Source organism: Narcine bancroftii, chromosome 3 (genome assembly GCF_036971445.1).
Source record: "Narcine bancroftii isolate sNarBan1 chromosome 3, sNarBan1.hap1, whole genome shotgun sequence".
NCBI classification, from domain to species: Eukaryota; Metazoa; Chordata; class Chondrichthyes; order Torpediniformes; family Narcinidae; genus Narcine; species Narcine bancroftii.
Window position 1 is genome coordinate 186,960,285 of NC_091471.1, and position 23,491 is coordinate 186,983,775.

General features: G+C 46.2%; 2 protein-coding genes across 3 annotated transcripts in view; both read right to left on the reverse strand.

The window, feature by feature from the left end:
* The window catches only part of wdr32 (WD repeat domain 32), a 70,946-nt gene extending 63,586 nt beyond the window's left edge, over positions 1-7,360 (reverse strand). The window contains exons 1-2 of one of the 2 annotated variants that reach the window (XM_069926127.1): positions 6,740-7,360; positions 6,470-6,583 (exon numbers count right to left, since the gene is read on the reverse strand). In XM_069926127.1, coding sequence (XP_069782228.1) covers positions 6,470-6,583; positions 6,740-6,975 — 350 coding nt within the window. In that variant the 5' untranslated portion in view covers positions 6,976-7,360. The remainder of the gene's footprint in view (positions 1-6,469; positions 6,584-6,739) is intronic. The other variant, XM_069926126.1, reaches the window with a different exon arrangement.
* A 4,905-nt stretch (positions 7,361-12,265) lies between these two features.
* LOC138757943 (uncharacterized) overlaps positions 12,266-23,491 on the reverse strand; it is a 35,604-nt gene continuing 24,378 nt past the window's right edge. Inside the window, exons 3-5 of the mRNA XM_069926128.1 lie at positions 13,963-14,062; positions 13,105-13,235; positions 12,266-13,002 (exon numbers count right to left, since the gene is read on the reverse strand). Of these exons, the coding sequence (XP_069782229.1) occupies positions 12,727-13,002; positions 13,105-13,235; positions 13,963-14,062 (507 nt within the window). The 3' untranslated portion in view covers positions 12,266-12,726. The remainder of the gene's footprint in view (positions 13,003-13,104; positions 13,236-13,962; positions 14,063-23,491) is intronic.

The following is a 23,491-nucleotide window of genomic DNA, read 5'->3' on the forward strand; positions in this document are numbered from 1 at the left end:
GAACAGGTAGTGCTTGCAAATGAGGATGGATAAATCCCCAGGGCTGGACAAGATATTTCCTTGGACATTGAAAGAGGCTAGTGTAGAAATTGCAGTGTCCCTGGTAGATATATTTAATGCATCCTTAGCCATAGGTATCAGAGGATTGAAGGGTAGGACATACACAGTAAATAGTTGGGCACTGAGAAATGTGGTAGAACAGAGAGAACTGGGAATACAAATACACAATCCCCTGAAAGCGGCGTCACAGGTAGATAGGGTCACAGAGAGAGCTTTTGGCATATGGGTCTTCATATATCAAACTATTGGAGTTGGGATGTTATGGTGAAATTTTACAAGACATTGATGAGACCAGATTTGGAGCATTGTGTGCAGTTTTAGTCACCTAACTACAAGAAGGATATCAACAAGATTGAAAGAGTGCAGAGGAGATGAACAGGATGTTGCCTGGATTTGAAGAACCGAGTTATAGAGAAAGATTAGGGCTTTATTTCCTGGAATGTAGAAGAATAAGGAGAGACTTGATAGAGGTATACAAAATTATGATGGGTGTAGATAGAGCAAATGCAAGCAGGCTTTTTCCATAAAAACAAAAGATAAAAATCTGGAGGACATGAGTTAAGCGTGAAAAGGGAAAGTTTAAAGGCGATTTTATGGATAACTTCTTTGTGCAGAGTGATGGGAGTATATAATAAGCTGCCAGCTGAATTGGTAAACATAGGCTCAATTATGACAAGAAAAATTTGGATAGGTACATTGCTTTTATATTCTAGTCCTCTCAAAATTAATGCTAACATTGCATTTGCCTTCCTTACCACTGACTCAACCAGAAAGTTGAGCATTAGAAAATCTTGCTGAAGTCCCTGTGAGCCTCCACTTTCTAAATTCTCTCCATTTATAAAAGTCTACACCAGCAGTAGGCAACCTACGGCCCACAATCCAAATTTATCTGGCCTAAGACTCAATGCAAAAGTACCATGTGCACCCAGCCTGCTAATACAACTACTGAAAAAAAAGTTAAACTCAGTCAAATTAGCATTGCATCAAGTCAGAGTCGCATCGCATCAAGTCAGTCTGTTTGGCAGTACAAGCATGTGCGAGTAACTGTTCTCAAAAATGAATTACACCAAAAACCATCTGAGAACAAAAATAACTAATGCCCGGTTAGATGATGCCTTGGTATTGGTATCAACATCTACATCACCCAATATCGAAATGCTTTCAAACAACAAACGAAATCAAGTTTCCCTCAGATTGAGCTGGGTCTTGTTTTGGGTTAGTTATTTTGTCTTCAATGTGACTAATTTTTCTACTTTTTGACTTTTATGTTTTTTTAATTGTGTCATTTTAATGACTATTTGGTGCATTTCCAGATTTGAAGATGCGTTCCCTGACCTGAAATGCATCATTGTAATTTTTTGGAAGGAATATAGTTGATCACATTGCTTGAACTTTTTCCTGCAGATTTTTTTTGATGAATTATCATCAGTTATGTTCATACATTGTACATTACCTACTTCAAGCAGAGACAATTGAAAACAAACATTACATAATGTCTGTGTTTCAGTATTTATTTCATTTATGGTAGCATCAGCGTGGCCCACTGTTCAACCACTGACACACCATCCGGTCCACACATGGTAAAAGGTTGCCCAACCCAGTCTACATTTTGATTTCTTCTACCAAAGTTCGTAACACACACTTCCCAAAACCATATTCCATTTGCCACTTTGCCCATTTCTCAACCTGTCTGACCCTTTGCAAACACCCTGCTTCCTCAATATTACCCCATCCTTGCACCCATCCTCATATCATCCACAAGCGTGGCCACAAAGACATCAACTAAGACTATAAGCAGCAGAATAGATTATTCAGCCTATTGAGTCTGTCCCGCCATTTAACCACTCAGCCCCACTGCCAAGTCTTCTCCCCATTACCTTTGATGCCCCGGTTAATCAAGAACATATTAATCTCTGCCTTAAATACACCCAGTGGTCTGGCCTGCACAACTGCCTATGGTAACAAATTCAGCAACCCTCTTGCTAAAGAAATTCCTCTGAATCTCTGTTCTAAGCAGAAGTCCTTCAGTCCTAAACTTGTGCCCTCATCCTACACCCTCCCATCATGGGAAATAACCATTCTACATCTACTCTGTCCATCCCTTTCAACATTTAAAATGTTTCAATAGCTGCTTTCAGATGCCCACAATACCCGACTGTAAAGCCGCACATTATACTCCTGTGCGGCTGTCAGGTGGCCATTTGAAACGAGGTCTACTCACCCTACCCTTTACCAGTAGGTATAATATCCTGCTCGGAGTATTCCCCATTGCAGCTGAAACCAGCTCAGGCAAAGCTGCTAGCAGCCTTCAGGTGCCAAGCAGTGGGCAGGCTGACTGTCAGCTGGCGACCTGCTGCCAACACCTAACCACCCCGCTGCCAACACCTACCCACCCCGCTGCCAACACCTACCCTCCCCGCTGCCAACACCTACCCTCCCCGCTGCCAACACCTACCCTCCCCGCTGCCAACACCTACCCTCCCCGCTGCCAACACCTACCCACCCCGCTGCCAACACCTACCCTCCCCGCTGCCAACACCTACCCTCCCCGCTGCCAACACCTACCCTCCCCGCTGCCAACACCTACCCTCCCCGCTGCCAACACCTACCCACCCCGCTGCCAACACCTACCCTCCCCGCTGCCAACACCTACCCTCCCCGCTGCCAACACCTACCCTCCCCGCTGCCAACACCTACCCTCCCCGCTGCCTGACAGTCCCCTGGCATAGGACTATGGGGCTGGGGCGGCCAGTGGGGAGGCGAGCTGTCAGGCAGTGGGGAGGCGAGCTGTCAGGCAGTGGGGAGGCGAGCTGTCAGGCAGTGGGGAGGCGAGCTGTCAGGCAGTGGGGAGGCGAGCTGTCAGGCAGTGGGGAGGCGAGCTGTCAGGCAGTGGGGAGGCGAGCTGTCAGGCAGTGGGGAGGCGAGCTGTCAGGCAGTGGGGAGGCGAGCTGTCAGGCAGTGGGGAGGCGAGCTGTCAGGCAGTGGGGAGGCGAGCTGTCAGGCAGTGGGGAGGCGAGCTGTCAGGCAGTGGGGAGGCGAGCTGTCAGGCAGTGGGGAGGCGAGGTGTCAGGCAGTGGGGAGGCGAGCTGTCAGGCAGTGGGGAGGCGAGCTGTCAGGCAGTGGGGAGGCGAGCTGTCAGGCAGTGGGGAGGCGAGCTGTCAGGCAGTGGGGAGGCGAGCTGTCAGGCAGTGGGGAGGCGAGCTGTCAGGCAGTGGGGAGGCGAGCTGTCAGGCAGTGGGGAGGCGAGCTGTCAGGCAGTGGGGAGGCGAGCTGTCAGGCAGTGGGGAGGCGAGCTGTCAGGCAGTGGGGAGGCGAGCTGTCAGGCAGTGGGGAGGCGAGCTGTCAGGCAGTGGGGAGGCGAGCTGTCAGGCAGTGGGGAGGCGAGCTGTCAGGCAGTGGGGAGGCGAGCTGTCAGGCAGTGGGGAGGCGAGCTGTCAGGCAGTGGGGAGGCGAGCTGTCAGGCAGTGGGGAGGCGAGCTGTCAGGCAGTGGGGAGGCGAGCTGTCAGGCAGTGGGGAGGCGAGCTGTCAGGCAGTGGGGAGGCGAGCTGTCAGACTGCTGGACGGCTAGCAGTCAGCTGGCACGTTAAGGTGCCAGAAAGCCATCCATTCCGTGGCCACCTAAACATGCCAGCTGAACTCCGCTAACCGCACCTCCAGGCGGGTAATCATTGGGACACCTAAAAGTGGCTATTGAGACCCTCCTCTCATTCTCCTAAATTCTAATAAGTATGGGGCAAAAGCTGTCAAATGTTCTTAATGATAACCCTTTAATTCCTAGCATCATCCTTACAAATCTCCTCTCAACCCTCTCCATCATCAGCACTTAGGAGCCCAAAACTGCTCACAATATTCCAAGTGAGGTCTCATCAATGCCTTATAAAGGCCTCAACATCACATCCCTGTTTTTATATTCTATTCCTCTTCAAATGAATGGCAGCATTTACATTTGCCTCCTTCACCACTGACTCATCCTGCAAGTTTACCTTCAGGCTTCCTGCACAAGGACTCCCAGGTTCCTTTGGATCTGGGCATTTACAAATTTCTCCTCATTTAGAAAAAACTGTTTTTTTCTATCAAAGTCCATGACCATAGACTTTTCAACATTGTATTTAATTTGTCTCTTCTCTGCTCATTCTAATTAATGTAATTCTGCAGCCTCCCGGTTTCCTCAACACTACCTGCTCTTTCACTGACCATCAATCATCCAAATCATTAATATCAACATGAAAATTAGCAGACCCAACACTGACCCCTCTGAACACTATTAGTCACCTGCAGCCAGCCAGCCAGAAATGGCCCCCTTTATTCCTGCTCTTTTCCTTCTGCCAGTCACGCTCGTACCTTTCCCATAGTAATACCATGAACTCTTATCTTGATGAGCAGCCTCATGTGCAGTACCTTGTCAAAGGACTCCTGAAAATCCAAATAATAGCATCTACTGACTCTCCTTTGTCTATCCTGCTTGCTACTCCCTCAAAGTACTTCAACAGATTTGTCAGGCAAGATCTCCCCTGAAGGAAGCCATGCTGGGTTTGGCCTATCTTGTCAGTAGACTGATCTATTTTATCCTATTCTTTCAAGAACCCCAAAACCTTATCCTTAATCATGGTCTCTAAAACAATGCCAACCAGAGATTCAGCTATCTGGCCTATAATTTTCCACCTTTTGCCACTTTCCCCTTCTTAAAGAGTTGAGTAACACTTGGAATTTTCCAGTCTAGTGATTCTTTAACATTAAAAAAAACACTACTAATATATTCACAATCTCTTTTGCTACCTTTTTCAGAATCTAGGAGTGTAGTCCATCTGGTTCAGGTCACTTTCAGCTTCCCAAGCACCTTCTTAGTAAAAGAAATTACACTCACTTCTGCCCTGATTTTCTCAAGTTTCCAACATGTTACTATCCATTACACCACCAATTTTGGTGTCATCCACAAACTTAACTGACGTGCCATCTACATTGTCATCCAAGTCATTAATATCAATGACAAATAACAGTGGACCCAGCATCAATCTCTGCAGCACACCACAGGTAGTAAGTCTCCAATCTGAAAAACAACTTGCTATGACAGTCCTCTTCCCTCCAAGTCAATTTTGAATCCAATCAATTAGCTCATCTTAGATCCCAAGTGATCCAACCTCATACAAACAAAATTTTGCTGGAGGAACTCAGCAGGTTAGGCAGCATCCATGTTGAGTTAACATTTAGGCTCAAGACCCTTTCACTAAAATTGAACGCGGGTAAAATTATATGTATAAAGTGGGAAAAGAAAATGTGGAAAGTATCAAGAGGTGTGAGGAGAAAAGTTGTTAAAGGATGGAGAGATGGGTTGAAGGAGTGGAATAAGATAGTGAGAAACTACAGATTAGGTAGAGATGGAAACAGTGGAACTAGATGGGGATGGGGGTTACCAAATTTTTTTTAAATACTAAGTTCGAGCCATTTGGTTTGTTGCTATTCAGAAAGAGTATAATGTGCTGTTCCTTAAGTTTATGTTTGGCAGACCATGACAATGGATTAGGCCAAGGGCAGACATGCTGTTATAGGAATGATTGAGGATGTTAAGCTCAGACTCATAAACAGAGCAAATGAAGCTGACACTGCATTTGGTCTCATCAATGCAGAGGCCACAGAGTACACTGATGTGAGTAGGTGATGGGGAGGAAGATGTTGGAACAAGTTTTGCTCTTTCTGTGATTACAGCATGAGTAGGTGAGGATCGAAGAGCAGATGAGGGAGTCTGAAAAACGAATCCCTGCAGCAAGTGCACAGGGAGAGGATGGGGGGGGTGGGGGCAGAGTAAGGGCAGAAGTAAGAGAAATGGAGATACAGGTAAGGGTTTTTAGCAATGACAGCAAGGGGAAAATCTACTTTTCAGATGTCCAAGAGTGAAAGACCTCAATTTGGAAACAGTTCCAGTGGAATTTGGAGAAGGGGATGGCATTCATACAAGGGACAGAATGGAAACAAATATAATCCAGGTTCTTTTGAGGGCCTGTTATTTGTAATGGATGCTCATTTCTACCCCATCCCTGCTGAGTTCCTCCTGCATTTCATTGTTGGATAACATTCCAGCATCTGCAGTCTGTTTCCCTGTTGCTCCTCCATACAGCAAATTCTCAAGGTGATTCATCTTCATACCCAGTTGCTAAAATTGCCTTGAGCAGACTTTTACATGGCAGCAACAGTGGCTTATTTTGGATTAAAACTAAGTACAACACAGCAATAATGAACAATCGCCAGTATATGCCCAACGTTAACATTTCTCAAGTATAATTCTCTAGCTTTATATTAAAAAAAAACACATTTGGCATTGAATTGCAAATGCTAACAAGAAACAGCTTTACACAAAAGACATAACTGCTAAAAAAAATGGCACATTTATAATATCAATGATCCCCAACTGACCTGATGTTATTAACACAATCTTCGTGAGCTTCAGACAGAGTTTTGATATGTTTTGAAGATACTGGGTCAAACAAAAGAACTTCTGTCTGTTCACACGCCACCGTCAACACTGATCTGCAGAGAATAACCAGGAAAGAAACCAAATGATTCTCCAGTTATCGATGGCATTCAGGAATGCGGGCGGATAGGAGCTGGAGCGAAGAGGGCCGGGCTGTTCGCTCTCAGCCAGGGCCGGGCGTGCTCTGTCGGCCAGTAGGCGGCCACTCTTACCCGTCGGGCGAGTACTCCAGGTTGAAGGCGGCGCCGTGGGTTTTGGTGCCGAGGGTCACCGCATCGGCCGGATTCATCGAGCTGTACAGACTGGTCATGATGCAGTAGGCCTCGCGGCTTGGGTCCACCAGCGGCCCAAGGCCGCGTCCGATCGAGCGGCTACTGAGCCAGGAGAAGACCCCAGCTCGCCCACGCTGGGCCAGTTGTCGGCCGCCCACCCGCGGCTTCGCACTCATTGTGCTGTCGTCAACCGTCAGAAGCGCCCGACGTCCGGTCCTCCCCTCAGTCTTTCCCTGTGTCCCGATCCCCCCCCACAAAGGTTCCACGTCCTGTGGCCAGAAGTTCGTCCGTCAGTGGCACCTCATTCCACGCTTCTCTCTCCGCGCACGTTGCCCGACCGCTGCCTTCGATCGGTGCCTGTGCCTTGCATCTCCCTCCTCTACCCCATTTTACTTCACCTTCACCGCAAAATGACACTGGATGTGTAAAAGGATACGGGGCGGCGATGAATTTCAACTGAGCACAAAAACAAGCCCACACTTAAACTCTACCCTCTCTTTGTCTGGCACCAGCTCGTGTCTCCACTTCTCAGTCGCCCTTTACTTCTCACCCTCACTATTGGTCAGTCCCCTTCATACCTCACCCTCCCTATTGGTTAGTCGCCTTTCCCCTCTCGTCCTCCCTATTGGTTAGTCGTCTTTCCCCTCTCGTCCTCCCTATTGGTTAGTCGCCTTTCCCCTCTCACCCTCCCTATTGGTTAGTCGCCTTTCCCCTCTCACCCTCCCTATTGGTTAGTCGCCCTTCCCTTCTCACCTTCCCTATTGGTCAATCGCCCTTCACCTCCCGCGATCCATGCTGAAAGTTGAAATAGGCGTCCTCAGTTTTTCTTCCGCTACGGTGACGATAATATTGGTGCTGCCTCATGCATCCACAATGACCTCGTCAACTTTTCCACCCCGACCTCAGTCACTTGGATCATCTCTGGCAACACACTCCCTTTTAATTTCTCTGTCTCCATCTCAGATGAGAAAGTGTTGACAGACATTTTCTACCTACGCACTAGGGCCAGCGCCAAGGGGGGCATTGCCTCCCCCCCAAATGTGGTATTGTGACCCCCCACCACCACCTGCAGCACCAGCGACACTAGTCTCCACACAATCTAAGCAGCGCATTTGTCTGTTACATCGGGGGCAGGGGAAAGTGTGACAGTGGCAGTGCACAGAGGTTCATCATGGTAGGCAGGCACCCCCCCAACCCGCTGAGCGGGTTTTTGAACATCCACTGTCCACCTTTGACCCCATGCACCACCTCAACATCCTAAATCCCTCATTCCCCCATCATCCTTTTCCTTCAGGCCCAACTCCCAAATATGTTTTGTTAACCAAGTGTCAGTAGTTCTGAACATCAGTTTAGAATAGTTTATGAGAAAATCTGTAACATAACCTTTCTTTCCACCCCAAACAAGGAACCAAAAAGCACCAGAAATGTCTTCTTTGGAATGTTTTTAATTGATTGCCCCCCTCCTTTTTTTGGATTAACCAAAACAGACATACTTCTGCATATCGATTCAAAAAGTTTATGATGTAAAATAATGAAACGAACTACAATGAGAATCTTTTTGCTGGTATTGCATTTACGACTTATTTAATTTATTCTACACATTGCACTGAAACTTCAACTTTGAGTTATGTACATTACAGTGCCAGCATCAATTGCAGAATGCACCAAATGAGTTTATACCAATTCAGGTTTAAATGGAAATTGACATCAACATTATTTTCAAATCTTCAAGTTCTTCCATCATTGGTTATTTTTATTTCAAAAATTCACACCTCTCTGCAACTACATGCAAGAAGCCATTTTATCCATAAGAGATTTTGAGGCATTCCACTTTTCTTAAGAACCTGAACTGAAAAAGTGTTAATTCAAAGAACCTATCACTATTTATCTACTCAAAACATTCCATCTTGGGAAAAAAAAACACATTTCTTAAGCCCTTTACACTGCAAACACCACGTTCATCTTCCCGTCATGCTACTATTTACATAATTTTCACCATAGTTATATTGAAAGAACCCAATTTATCATTTTCTGTTCCATTAAAGGAATTTTTTTTTTCCAAAATTTTTCCCCTTTTAGCTGGCTCCTGTATGTGGTGGTACACCACCGCCCAACTGCAGGGGGCAACCTCTGTACCTGCAGGAGTTGAAGGGGACAGGACAACACCTGGCCGGCTGTCAATCAGTCGGCCTGAATGGATCAAGCCCCACCCAGTCGGGTGTCAATCACCCTCTGGGATATAAGCCTGAGCCAGTCTCCCGAGGCCTCACACAGAGTTGCTGCAGCCTTGGCTCTGTGGAAGTTTTTGTGGATTAAGGCCTGTTGTACAGTCTTTACCTTGTGTGTGTCTGATTCTGTCTAACAGCGCACCACAATTTAATCCACAAAATTTTCCCACGGCTTCCATGGAAAAACTCCTGAGTGCAGGGAGCTTTGAGGTCGACCCACGCCACCCAGAAGCCCAAACACACTTTGAGATCTGGCAGCACGCAGTGGAGCCAATCATCGAGGCACACGAGGGCGACATCCTGGACTCCGATCGGAAGAGGTTGGTCCTACTCCAGTCAAAGCTGGGTCCCCGCACCTTCCAGGTAAACAAAGGCTGCTCCACGTACAAGAGTGCAATGGACACTCTTGAGAACTTGTACAAGCCCCCCATGAATGTGATCTGTGCAAGGTACCTCCTCAACACCCGAGCCCAGCAACCCGGGGAGACGGCTGAGTCTTACCTGGGACACCTACGAAAGTTGACCTGATCATGTTTCCACGCCGTAAACAGTTATATGGATATATGGTTATATGTCTGGCTGAACCCGGGGTAGATGTAGAGGAGGTTGAGAGGTTGATCTGGGACGCCTTTGTCTGAGGGCTACATTCAAGGGCCATCCGGCAGAAGCTGCTGGAAGCCAACATCTATGCCCTAACCAGGACTGTAGAAGTGGTCCAAACCCTGGAAGCAGCAGCCCTGCACGTCAAAGCCTTCGATTCCAGGTTCCCTCACGGCCCACTCACACTGCAGCTGCAATCCCAGGCCGAGCTGGGGAGAACGTCACTGCGGCAGGTGCCTGGCGCCCCTATAAGTACTGTGGGTCCTGGTGTGGGTCAGATAGACGATCGTGCCAAAAAACTGCCCAGCTGGGAACCAGTATTGTTCCCGATGTGGCAAGAAAGGCCACTTTACAGAAGTGTGCCATTGTCCCCACGACGACTTCCCCCTTTCCCGACTTCGACTGCGCAACATCCGGCCCTGCCAGCGACCGTCACTGTGTGTGCCACGAGCATCTGCACCAGCCCCCGCCCTTGCCGGCGCCGCTCACTGAGAACTACAGTGATGTCACTTCCGGCTGATGTAATGACACCACTGCCGCCGGCCGTGATGACGTCACTTCCCCCGGCGCAGCGGACACAGCTGGGGAAGGAGGCCAGCCACGCAGTGGCTCCCCACGTGCCACCGCCATCTTGGACCAGGCAGCACCCGACACGGAGGGCCCCTGACGACATTGAGAATGACGTGGTCAACACGAGCGATGACCAGGCCGCCCTACCAACACTCCCCACGCCTCAAGCTGCCATCAGCTGCTGCATGCTGCACCCAGCGACTGATGGCAACATGGTCAACATGGGCGATGACCAGACCGCCCTATCGACGCTCACTGTCCCTCCGATAGCGACGACTCCAACTCCAAGATGGTCCTGGCCGCCACCACACTGACCAGGGTCATCCCCCACGATCTCAGGCGCTCGATGATGGACGTGCAAGTCAACGGGCAGGTAACAAAGTGCCTGTTGGACAGTGGTAGCACTGAGAGCTTCATTCACCTGAGCGTGGCCTACTCCCTAAGGTTAAAGGTCCACCCCACCACCTGCTTGATCGATATAATGGTGGGAGGGGAGACTTACACGGGATTCAGGCTCCTGATCATGCCCAAACTCTGCGCAGCACTCCTCCTGGGCCTGGATTTCCAGTGCCACCTGCAGATTGTCACCCTTGCCTTCAAAAGGCCCCTGCCTTCCACGAACCGAAATGACAACTTCGTCATGGTAGTGGACGAGTACTCACGCTTCCCTTTCGCCATCCCTTGTCCGTACACCTCCATGGCCACCGTCATCAGGGCCTTGGGGCAGATTTTCACCATATTTGGCTACCCCGCCTTCATCCACAGCAACTGGGGGTCTAGTTTCATGAGCGACAAGCTGCGCCAGTACCTGATGGCGAGGGGCATCGCAACCAGTCGCACGACAAGCTATAATCCGAGAGGCAATAGGCAAGTGGAACATGAGAATAGGGTGGTCTGGAAGGCAGTCCTCCTGGCTCTCAGGTCAAAAGGGTTGGCCGTTGAGAACTGCAAGGACACCCTGCCCGAGGCGCTCTACGCCATTCTGTCACTGCTGTGCATGGCTACCAACGAGACCCCTCACGAACGTCTGTTCTCAATCCCCAGGTGGTTGACGACTGGAATGTCACTCCCAGCATGGCTCACGTCCCCGGGACTGGTGCTTCTGCGTAAGCATGTACGGACACACAAGGCTGAAGCCCTGGTAGAGCAGGTTTTCCTCCTTCATGCAAACCATAACTACGCTTACATTAGGTTTGGCAATGGCAGGGAGGACACTGTTTCAACCAGGGACCTGGCACTAGCAGGAGCACCCACCACACCACGCCACTCTCCAACCCAGGACGACGCTGACTGGCCATACATCCCCGTCCCCAGGCAGCTATGGGGCACGCAGGTACTCCTTGACCATCAGGGGACCGCTTCAGCCTTAGGAGACAAACCCACCCCCCCACCCATCCAATTTGACCTACATACGTCAACCCCGGCCGCGCTGGCCACCGCTCCATGCGGCACTATACCAGCCACACACACCCCTGCCGCCAGCCCCCCACCCTTCCCCTCTGACCAGTGACCAGGAGCCCATCCTACAACGGTCACAGAGAACCCAGCGGCCGCCGAATCATCTCAACCTGTAAATATTGTATGTACATAGTGGGTGCGATTCCTTGTAACTGCCCCCCTCCCCTCCGGGACAATTTTAAAGCTGGGTGTGAATGTGGTGATACACCACCAGCCTTCTGCAGGGGGCAGCCTCTGTATCTGCTGGAGTGTAAGGGGACAGGACAACACCTGGCCGGCTGTCAATCAGTCAGCCTGAATGGATCAAGCCCCACCCGGTCAGGTGTCGATCACCCTCCGGGATATAAGCCTGCACCGGCCTCCCGAGGCCTCACACAGAGTTACTGCAGCCACAGCCAGCCTGGCTCTGTGGAAGTCTTTGTGGATTAAAGCCTGTTGTACACTCTTTACCTTGTGTGTGTCTGATTCTGTCTAACAATGCAGCACATTGTATTTCAGATTAAATTGTTGCACTAAAATTTCATATAAATTAAATTTCCTTGAATGCCAATAAAATCAAAATTGCATGTGGTTAGAACTTTCTGAAAAAAAGTTCTACCTTAAGCATGAATCAACAAACCAACAGCAATTTATTCGGGTCAATTATGTGAAGGATGAAATAAATTCATGGATTAGTTTGATTCACCTTGAACATCAGATTCACTATTCTATTAGAAATTATGGAAGAGGTATCCAGATAAATTGATATAATTTACATGCTGGTAAATGTACAAGAAATAATACAAAATGGAGTTCAATCCCACCAATTAACTGCCATTCCCTTTGGTTCTTTTTCAATAAATGCACAATCACAATGGTTTATGTTCTACTTTCAAAGACCGCATTTGGTATCCTGGATAAATTTGCATGACAACCTCCTCTAAGATTTGCTTCTAGTTCTAATTTTGCACACCTGAGAACTAGAAAATGAGGATTCCAGAACTTTCATTTCAAACTTAAATACTGCTTACTATTTTCAAAATAAGCATCTGGATGCAATCAGAAACAAGGTGGCAATCAGGTTCCTTTGTCTTAACCCTCCTGTTTTTCATTACCACTAGGCAATCTTCCCAATGTATAAAATTCTTCATTTGGACGTAAATCAATGAGGTGAGCCAAACGGTTAGACATTGCAAAGAAAGCTGTTATTGTACCAATATCCCAGGCATCCTCTTTGTCAAATCCTTGTTTCTCCAAATTTTTTAAATGGTCTTCACTGATGTTTTCTGCATTGCTCACAGCAAGAGCAAAATCCAACATGGCCCGCTGCCGATCGTCTAGATCAGCCAAATGCCTGTTCACAACAACCTGAAAGGAAAAGGGGGGGGGGGGGAGGGAAAATAAAATCACCAACTTGCCAAGTTTACAGATTTTTTAAAAAAATTTCAAATACAATATTTTATTACTCACCTGATCTGCCAGAATTGGATTTTTGGAATATAAGCGATGGATGGCACTGTGTGCTATGACACAGTAGGGGCAATGGTTATTTGCACTTGTGGCTACAATAATGAGTTCCCTGTCCGCTTTGCTCAGATTCCCTAAAGACAAATTTATGACATAAGATGGGGATTAACATTTAGACATCTCTTATCCACAATTTTATTCATCACTCCAATTCTGCATAAGATTTCTCCAAAACATTAACTGGTTTTAAACTATTTCCATATCAGTTCCAGCAGAGTGGGCACAAAGAAGAAAAAACATTCATTTGTTGGTCGAGAGTTCACCAAACAACAGGCATATTTATACACACACAATATTGAGATCTATCCTACCTGCCGTAGATCTTTGCTAAAGTACCCAATGCAATACTATTTTTCCCTTCGCTTCACATCAATTATTGATAGTTTTCTCTAAAAAGATACAATTGTACTGAAAGTTTAAAACAAAATACTCAATAGGTTATGCAGTTCTTGATTTTTCTAAAAATATTAAATTCAGTTGCATAACCTGTTCTGTTAACCCACTGATTACTATACAGTACTGGTTAAGAATTCCTCTGCGACCATCCACCCACACTGCTGAACCAGCAGACTTGTACCCCACTTCCCTTCCATCTCAGTGCATTGCTGCTCTCTCCACATGACCCATGCGTGCTATTTTGTCATCTCAGTGTGTAAAGAGCTGAAAATGCAAATACTGTATATTGGAAGACTGTCAATATCAGGCATCAAAGTAAATGGATAAGGAACCATGAATGCAAGGGAAAAATAGGTACATGAACTTTTGATTACTGGTGAATGTTATTTAATTATTTCATCATACCTGTTCCTTTGTTCATGAGAGCATTGTAGTATGCAAAGAATGCCCTGAACTCAATAGGCCGATAGGAAAGTGCTTTGAATATATTTGGCAAAAACCCACCCTGTAAAACAAAATATTGAAGATATCTGTAGGTTAAAAACATTTTAAAAGTCGAATAAAATAGAATTAGTGTTGAACAGCATGAGAACAGGCCCTTTGTCCTACTCACCCAACTAAGATGCCTGCCTGAGCAAGAGAAACAAATAGAACATGTACACTCATGATTGCGCAGAGCCAAGTTTGGCTCCAACTCAATCTACTAAATACACTGACGACACCGCCTTTGTTGGTGAATAAGTGGAGGTGATGAGTTAGAATAGAGGATTGAGTTTAAGAACCTGGTTGGGTGGTGCCAGAACAACAATCTTGCTGTCAATATCACCTAGACCAAAGAGCTTATTGTTGATTTTTAGGAAGAAGCACACACCTGGCTGCATTGAATGGACGGAGTTGGTGAGAGTGAGAATCTTCAAGTTTCTGAGTCTCCACATTCCAGAAGACAGCTCCTGGAGCCAGCACATCAAAGCAACCATGAGCAAGGCACACCAATGCATCAAAATTTCAAAGGAGAAATAAGAGATTTGGTGTGTCACTGAATATTTAATCAAACATCTACGGGGCTCTGTGGAAAGTATACCGGCATGACATCACATCCAGTACACTGCAATCAACATTAGCAAAACCAAGGAGATGATTGTTGACTTCAGGAGGAAGTCAGGAGAACAAGTCCAGTCCTCATCAAGGGCTGAGTAGTGGAGAGAGTCAAGAACTTCAAGTTCCTGGAAGTCAACATTTCTGAGGAACTGTCCTGGAGCCTTCTTATCAATACAATCATGAAGAAGGCTCACCAGTGGCTATACTTTGTAGTGTTTGAGGATATTCGGTATGTCACCTAAGACTCGAAAACTTCTACAGGTGTACTGTGGAGACCATTCTGGCTGGTTGTATCACTGACTGGCATGGAGGTGCTAATTCTCAGGACAAGAAAAAAAAACTCCAGAGAGTTATTAACTCGGCCTACAATATCACAGGCACCAGACTTCAATAAGGACATCCACAAGAGGAGGTGACTTCAAAGAAGCTTCTATCTTCAAGGACCCCCACCACCCAGGCCATGCCCTCTTCACTCTGCTACCATCATGAAGATGGTACAGGAGCCTAAAGACAAGCACTCAGTGGCACAGGACAGCTTCTTCCTCTCTGCCATTGGATTCTGAATAATCAATGAACCAAAGACACTGCCTCACTTTGACTTTTCGTGTACTATTTTTATTTATTTTTGTAAGGTGGTTTATATGAATGTTTGCACTGTGATGCTGCCACAAAACAATGAATTTTGTGACTTCAGGAGAAAAAAATTCTGATTGTGAGCCTGATTTGGGATTTGTGCCCAGGAATGCAGAAGCTCCACAAGGCAAGAAACATAGCCAGGACAATCACAGGATTTGACCTTCCACTCATTTAAAACCATCAATGTGAGGTGCCTCCTCAAGAAGGCAGCTAACATTATCAGACCTTCTAACAATCTCTTCTCACTGCTACCTTTGGGCTGAACAGGCTTGACAATGTTGAGATTAAGGGAGAGGAAGTGTTGGATCATCTTAAAAACATTAAAATTGATGTCCCTGGGGCTTGCTGCAATATACCCCAGGTGCTGTGGGAGGTGAGGCAAGAGATAGCTGGGGCAGTGGTTATGACCTTTGAGTCCTCTTTGGCCCCAAGGGAGGTGACGGAGGATTGGAGAATGGCAAATGTATCCCTGGTTTAAAACATGGATAGATCCTGGGATTTATAGACCGAAGAGAGTAGTAGTGCCATTTTTCTGCCCAACTCTGCACCCGGTCTATATCCTTTTGTAGCCTATGACACCTTCAGCACTATCCATAACTCTTCCAACCATCACATCATCTGAAAACTTACTGACCCATCCTTCCATTTCTTCATCTAGGTCATTTATAAAACTCAAAAAACGCAGGGGATGCAGAACATATCCCTACGGACCTCCACTAGTCACTGTCCTCCAGGCAAAATATTTCCATCCACTACTACTCTCTGCTTTCTACAGACAAGTAAATTCTGAATCCACACAGCCAAAGTGCCATGGGTCGCATTCCTCATGGTTTTCTGAACAAGGCTGTTATGGGGAACCTTGTCAAATGCCTGACTAAAATCCATGTAGCCCACATCTACTGTCAGACCTTCAATTATTTTCGTTATCTCCTCAAAAATCTCAGTTAGGCTTGTGAGGCATGACCTTCCTTTCACAAAGCCATGCTGACTATCCTTGAGTAGACTTGCTTCTCCAAATACTCATAAATCTGATCCTTAAGAGTCCTCTCTAATAATTTGGACACCACCAACGTGAGACTCATCGGTCTATAATTCCCAGGATTTATCCATGTTTTAAACTGGGGATACATTTCTCCAATCCTCCATCACCTCCCTTGGGGCCAAAGAGGACTCAAAGATCATAACCACTGCTATCCAGATTTCAATCTGGATAAATGTGAGGTGATGTATTTTGGAAGGTGAAACCAGAAGGCTGAGTTCAGAGTTAATGGTCGGATACTTTACAGTGTGGAGGAACAGAGTGACCTTAGGGTCCAAATCCTTAGATCTCTCAAGGTTACTGAGCAAGTTGATAGGACAGTTAAGAAGACGTATGGGATGCTGGGTGAATTGCCAGTTGATGAAGTAGACAAAGACAATGTGGTCAAACAATAATCATGGCTTTTATTAGCAGAAACTCATGGTACAATAATGAAAGACAATAGATGCATATACAGTTATATCCAAGGGGAGTGTCCTTAACAGTAGAGATAATGCACAGCCAATGTTAGTATAGCAAGGCTCGCCAGAGGGGAGACAGGCAGCTTGGCAGACATTCACCACAGTCTCCCCCCTGGCAGAAGAAGGGTTAAAATCAAAAAGACAGCTGCTAGGAAAGACTGAAGCAAGCGACACATGGATACCATGTTTGGCCTTGAGATACTCTAACAGCCAAAATATGTCAGTATCTAGCAAGCAATCAAAATATAATGAGATGTTTTATGAATATGGCAACCTATCAGGTTGTTTATGAATTCTGGTGCTTCGTCTCAAAACAGGTAGCTCCCTTGCAACCTTGGTACAGGTCCTGGGTCGGGTAATGTGGGAAGGACTGGCTTCTGGACCCGCTCCAGAATCGCTAGCGTGAGGCAGTGGAGCCTCAGCATGGCCATCTGAAGCTTACTAGGGGTCACAGGCTGGGGGGGTGTGAGTCCAACCTTTCAGGCTCCCTCTAAGTAGGGGTGCGAGGAAGGGGCAGTGTCAGTACTCCCGTCTGGGAATTTAACATGAGCGCAGATGGTGTTCGTATGCAGTAGCTGAACTGGTTGGACTAGGGAGTGCTTTACGCGCCTGAGCGTGGCTCTTCAGCAGCACGGTTCCAGGCTCAGATAAACAGGCTGGCCAGTCCATCACAGTTCCTGATTTCCTAGGAAAGGCAAACATACGTTTATGAGGTGTTTGATTTGTTGCAGTACACAATAAAGACCGAATAGAATGTTGTGCCTCAGGCAGCACGTCCTGCCACCGGGTAACAGGGTAACCATGTGTTTTTAAAGCAAAATTAACAGTCTTCCAGACTGTAGCATTAGACCTTTCAACCTGCCCATTGCCCTGCAGGTTGTAGCTCGTGGTATGGCTGGTGGCAATCCCCTTTCATAGCAGGGCTCGCCGCAGTTCAGCGCTCACGAATGCTGAGCCTCTATCGGTGTGAATGTAATTGGGAAAACCAAAAATGCTGAAAATTCTGTCAAGTGACAATGACAGATGCTGACAAGATGTCAGGACAGGGTATCGCAAAGGGAAAGCTGGAATATTTGTCAATAACAATAAGGAAACATACATTTTTGTTGTTGGAAGGTAATGGCCCTTTAAAATCTAACCTAATCCTCTCAAAAGGTCGGGTTGCCTTGATGAGAGTGGCCTCTGGAGCTTTGAAGTATTGGGGTTTGCATTCTGCGCAAACAGGAGAGCTTTTAGTCAGTTTCCTGACTTCTTCCAGAGAGTAAGGAAGGTTGTTAGCCCTTATGTAGTGGAAGAATCTCGTGACTCCTGGGTGGCACAGTCTGCTATGGATCTCTTTTAGCCTTTCCAGCTGAGCACCAGCAGCAGATTGTGACAATGCGTCAGAAGGATCATTTAACCTGCCCGGTCTGTACTGGATCTCATAATTAAAAGTTGAGAGTTCTATTCACACGCGTGCCATCTTATCGTTCTTGATTTTACTTTTGTGTTTAGTATTGAATATGTAGGCTACAGATTTCTTATCAGTGACGAGAGTAAATTTTCTCCCGACTCAAAAGTGTCTCCAGTAGCGAACAGCTTCAATAGCCTGGGCTTCTTTTTCAATGGCAGGATGTTTAAGTTCAGGTCCGTGTAACGTGCGGGAGAGGGGGGTCTGCCCTTTTGATTAAGTGTTCCTGCCAAGGCACAATATCAGTTTCCATTTGGAATGGGACATCCTCATCAATGGACAAGAGTGCAGCTTTGGCAATAACAGCTTTAATTCTCTCGAAAGCCTTCAAGGCCATTGGAGAGAGAGGAAAAGATTTAGTGTCAAACAGAGGGTGTGCCTTTGTGGCATAGTCCCGAACCCATTTGCAGTAGTAGGAAAAGAATCCCATACACCTTTTAAGGGCTTTTGCTGTGTTTGGGGGTGGTAACTTCTTAAGGGGGGCCATTCTTTCCGGGTCGGGGCGGATTTCGCCCTTTCGGACAATGTAGCCCAGAATGGGTAGCTCTGTCGCGTTGAACACACATTTGCCCTTATTAAATGTAAGGTTGAGTTCTTTAGCTGATGCTCAAAATTTCTTTAACTTGTTGTCATGCTCAGCCTGTGTTTTCCCACAGTTAGTGACATTATCCAGAAAGGGAAACGTTCCCTGTAACTCATACATCCTAACAATCTTATCAGTGTTCCCACTGAAACACTGACATACCATTAGTGACTCCAAAAGGTACCCTTTTAAACTGGTATAACCCTCCATCAGCCTTAAAGGCTGTAGAGGGTCTTTTTTTTTAAATGGGGATTTGGTGGTAAGCTGCTTTGAGATCAATAGTGGAGTACACTTTGTATTGCGCTATCTGATTAATCATTTCATTGATGCGTGGCAGGGGGTAGGCATCCAGGTTAATGTAACGGTTGATTGTCTGGCTGTAGTCAATAGCCAGTCATTTCTTAGTGTGATTTTTCACAACTACCAGCTGGGCTCACCACACACTCTTACTAGGTTCAATTACTCCCTCTTTAAGCAATCTCTGGGTTTCAGCTTTGATAAACTCACAATCCTCTTTGCTGTAAGAATGGCTCTTAGTGGCAATCGGCCGACACTCGGGGGATAAATCACTGAGAAGGGAGGGAGCTTTGATCTTTAATCTGGACAGACTGCAGTAGCTAGTGTGGGTAGTGGCCCACTGAAATTTAACACCACTGTTCATCTGAGATTGAATATCTAACCCCAGTACCACAGGGGCACAGAGCTCCGGCATAATAAGGAACCACACATAGCCAGGCAATGTCCCTGCAAATTTAAAGTAACTTTACACTTGTCCCGTACAGTTTTTGTAAGTTCACTACAAGCCATCGATATTTTTCGGTTCGCTGGATATCTCCGCAAATTTAAGGCTCTGGCAACTCTCTCGTGGATGTAGTTGTCAGCACTCCCTGAATCTATTAGACAATCAAGAGTCTCATCATTCACCTCCCCCTTCATAGTCGTCCGTTCCAGTCCGTAACAACCCCCAAGCTTTGAAGTCAATTGAGCTATCACAGGGGATCTCACCTCGCCCTCACTTGAAGTCGATTCAGCCTGCTCGACTGAAGATTCCCCATTTCACAGTTGTCTTCCATTCCTGCAGCTCCAGGAAGCATTTTCTTGGTGCTTCTCTTCTTATCAGTGGGAGTACTTTTCGCCTTACACGCTTTAGCAAAGTGGCCGAGTTTCCCACAATAGCTGCAGGTAGCAAATCGAGCCAGGCACTTCTGTCTGGGGTGCCAGCTCTTATCACAGAAGTAGCATTTTTCAGGAGTTCGCCTTTTTCTTTCCTTCAGGGTTCCAGCACTCCTGGATGTTTCCTTTTCGGTTTCACTGGACCGCATGGCACTTCTCAGAGTTTTGGCTAGAGTGACTGCCCGATCGTAGGTTAAGGGCTCCGTCTCCAGCAGCCTCTGTCGGATTAACTGGAGTCAATCCCGTTGACTAAAGCATCCAGCTTCAAGGCATTGCGGTGTTGTTGCACATCATCTGCCCTGACATCACATTCATTTGCCAGTGAGTCGAGAGCCAGTGCATAGGGAGCATCACTTTCCCTGGATTTCTGGCGTCCAGTCAGCAACTGGTGTTGAGCAAGCACCACATTACATGGTGCTGCACAGTAAGCAGTTAGATGTTCCCAGGCTATAGCCAGAGTGCTAGTTCCTTGCGTTACAGCGAAAGGGACCTCACCCAGCAGAGTTCAGGTGGCCCCACTGTATTGCCTCATCGACCACGTTGTTTCGAGCCATCTAGTAATTGAAACAAACAATCCAGTGGTTGAAAATTTCTCTGGCCCTCGGGGCAGACTGGTCGATTATCAGCCATTCTGGCTTGAGTGCTGCATCCATTTCTGCTAATAAAATTGAAGTGCCAGTTGATGAAGTAGACAAAGAGGATGTGGTCAAACAATAATCATGGCTTTTATTAGCAGAAACTCATGGTACAATAATGAAAGACAATAGATGCATATAGTTATATCCAAGGGGAGTGTTCTTAACAGTAGAGATAATGCACAGCCAATGTTAGTACAGCAGGGCTCGCCAGAGGGGAGACAGGCAGATTGGCAGACATTCACTACACTGGGTTCATTCATAGGGGATTAAGTTCATGCTGCATCTCTACAAATCTCTGGTAAGACCACACAGAGTGTTGTGATCAGTTCTAGTCACTTCAATATAGGAAGGATAAGGAAGCAATGGAGAGGGTACAGAGATTAACCAGGATGTTGCCTGGATTTGAAAGTACGTGTCATGAGACAAGGTTAGCAGAGCTGGGCCTTTTCTCTTTGGAGCACAGAAGGATGAGGAGACAATGGAGGTCTACAAGATTCTGAGAGACAAAGACAAGGTGGACAGCCAGTGCCCTTTTCCCAGGGCAGGAATAGCAAACACCAGGGAACATTGCTACAAAGTGAAGTGAGAAAGGTTTAGGGGAGAGATCAGGGATAAGTTTTTCCGACAGCTTTTCATGATAACCCTTCACACTTACTCCTCCAATTCCTGCTGACTATTGAGGAGCCAAAATAAATGCATTAAAAATAAACAATAATATATTTTTTTTTAAATTCAGTTTTCCCAGTGCAAAAAAATTGACGAAGCAATAGTACAGACATTTTGGTGGTGTCAGAGCAGTTCTTCATTTGTATAACAGAGGGAAGTTCAAAAGTCTGACAGCTTCTTGGAAAGAAACTGTTATTGAACTTAGGGGTGTGTGTCTTCAAGCTTCTGACCAAAAGTAGCATTAAGAAGAGGTTGTGATCGGGGTGATGGGGGGGTCCTTTATGATGTTGGCTGTCTTAAACATAGAAACACAGAAAATAGGTGCAAGATTAGGCCATTTGGCCCTTCAAGCCTACACCGCCATTTATTTTGATCATGGCTGATCGTCTACTCAGTACCCAGTACCTGCCTTCTCCCCATACTCCCTGATCCCTTTAGCCACAAGGGCCAAATCTAACTCTCTCTTAAATATAGATAAAGAACCAGCTTCAACTACTTCTTGTGGAAAAGAATTCCACAGATTCACCACTCTCCCAAGAGATTTTTTTTTCTCATCTCAGTCCTAAAAGATCTCCCCCTTATCCTTAACCTGTGACCCCTGGTTCTGGTTTTACCCAAAATCAGGAACAATCTTCCTGCATCAAGCCTATCCAATCCCTTAAAAATTTTATACTTTTCTATAAGATCCCCCTTCAATCTTCTAAATTCCTGTGAGTATAAGCCTAGCTGATCCAGCCTTTCTTCATATGAAAGTCCTGCCATCCCTAGTATCAATCCAGTGAACCTTCTTTACACTTTCTCTGTGGCAAGGATGTCTTTCTTCAGATAGGGAGACAAAACTGTACACAATACTCTAGGTGTGGTCTCACCAAGGCCCTGTACAGCTGCAGTAGAAGCTCTCTGCTCCTGTACTCGAATCCTCTTACTATGAATGACAACATACCTTTCACTTTCTTCACTGCCTGCTGTTCCTGCATGCCCACTTTCAATGACCGGTGCACAGCAACACCCAGGTCTTGTTGCATCTCTCCTTTTCCTAATCGAACACCATTTAGGTAATAATCTTCTCTCCTGTTCTTGCCTCCAAAGTGGATAACCTCTCATTTCTCCATACTGCATCTGCCATGCACTGGCCCACGCAGCCAACTTGTCTAAGTCACTCTGCATCCTCTTAGCATCCTCTACACAGCTAACCCTGCCACCCAGCTTCATGTCGTCTGCAAATTTTGGAGAGGCTGCTTTCTATTCCCCTCATTGACATATATTGTTAATAACTGTGGTCCCAGCACTGAGCCTTGCTGCCTGCCATTCTGAAAAGAACCCATTTATTCATACTCTTTGATTCCTGTCTGTTAACCAATTCTCTATCCACCTCAATACCATATCTCCTACACGTGATTTAAGTTTGTACATTAATCTCCTGTGTGGGACCTTATCAAAAGCCTTCCGAAAGTCCAGATATACCACATCCACTGGTTTTCCCTTATCCACTCTACTAGTTACATCCTCAAAAAATTCAATGAGATTCGTCAGACATGATTTTCCTTTCATAAACCATATTGACTCTGTCCGATAATATCACTACTTTCCAAATGTGCTGCCATTGCATCTTTAATAACTGACTCTAGCATTTTCCCCACTACCGATGTCAGGCTAACTGGTCTATCGTTTCCCATTTTCTCTCTCCCTCCCTTCTTAAAAAGTGAGGTTACGTTTGCCACCCTCCAATCCTCAGGAACTAATCCAGAATCTAAGAGTTTTGAAAAATTATCACTAAAACATCCACTATTTCTTGGGCTACTTCCTTAAGCACTCTTGGATGTAGATTATCTGGCCCTGGGGATTTATCTGCTTCTTGAGGATGCAGACATGAATGGATAGACCTAATTCAAATTGGTACTTTATGGAGCCTTCTGTGTTCCTGGGCATTCAAATTCCCAAACCAAATGGTGACACAACCCATCAGTATATTTTCCATAGTGCACCTGTAGAAGTTTGATAGAGTATTTAATTTCATGCAAATCTCCTGAGACCTTGTAGAAAGTAGAAGCATTAGTGTGATTTCTTCATATTTGCCTTGAATTGCTAGCTCAAGAACAGGTCTTCTGAAACATGAACCCTCAAGAACTTGAAAGTTCCAATGTGGTACTCTCCACCTCTGTCTCATCAATGCGAACTGTGCATTGTCCC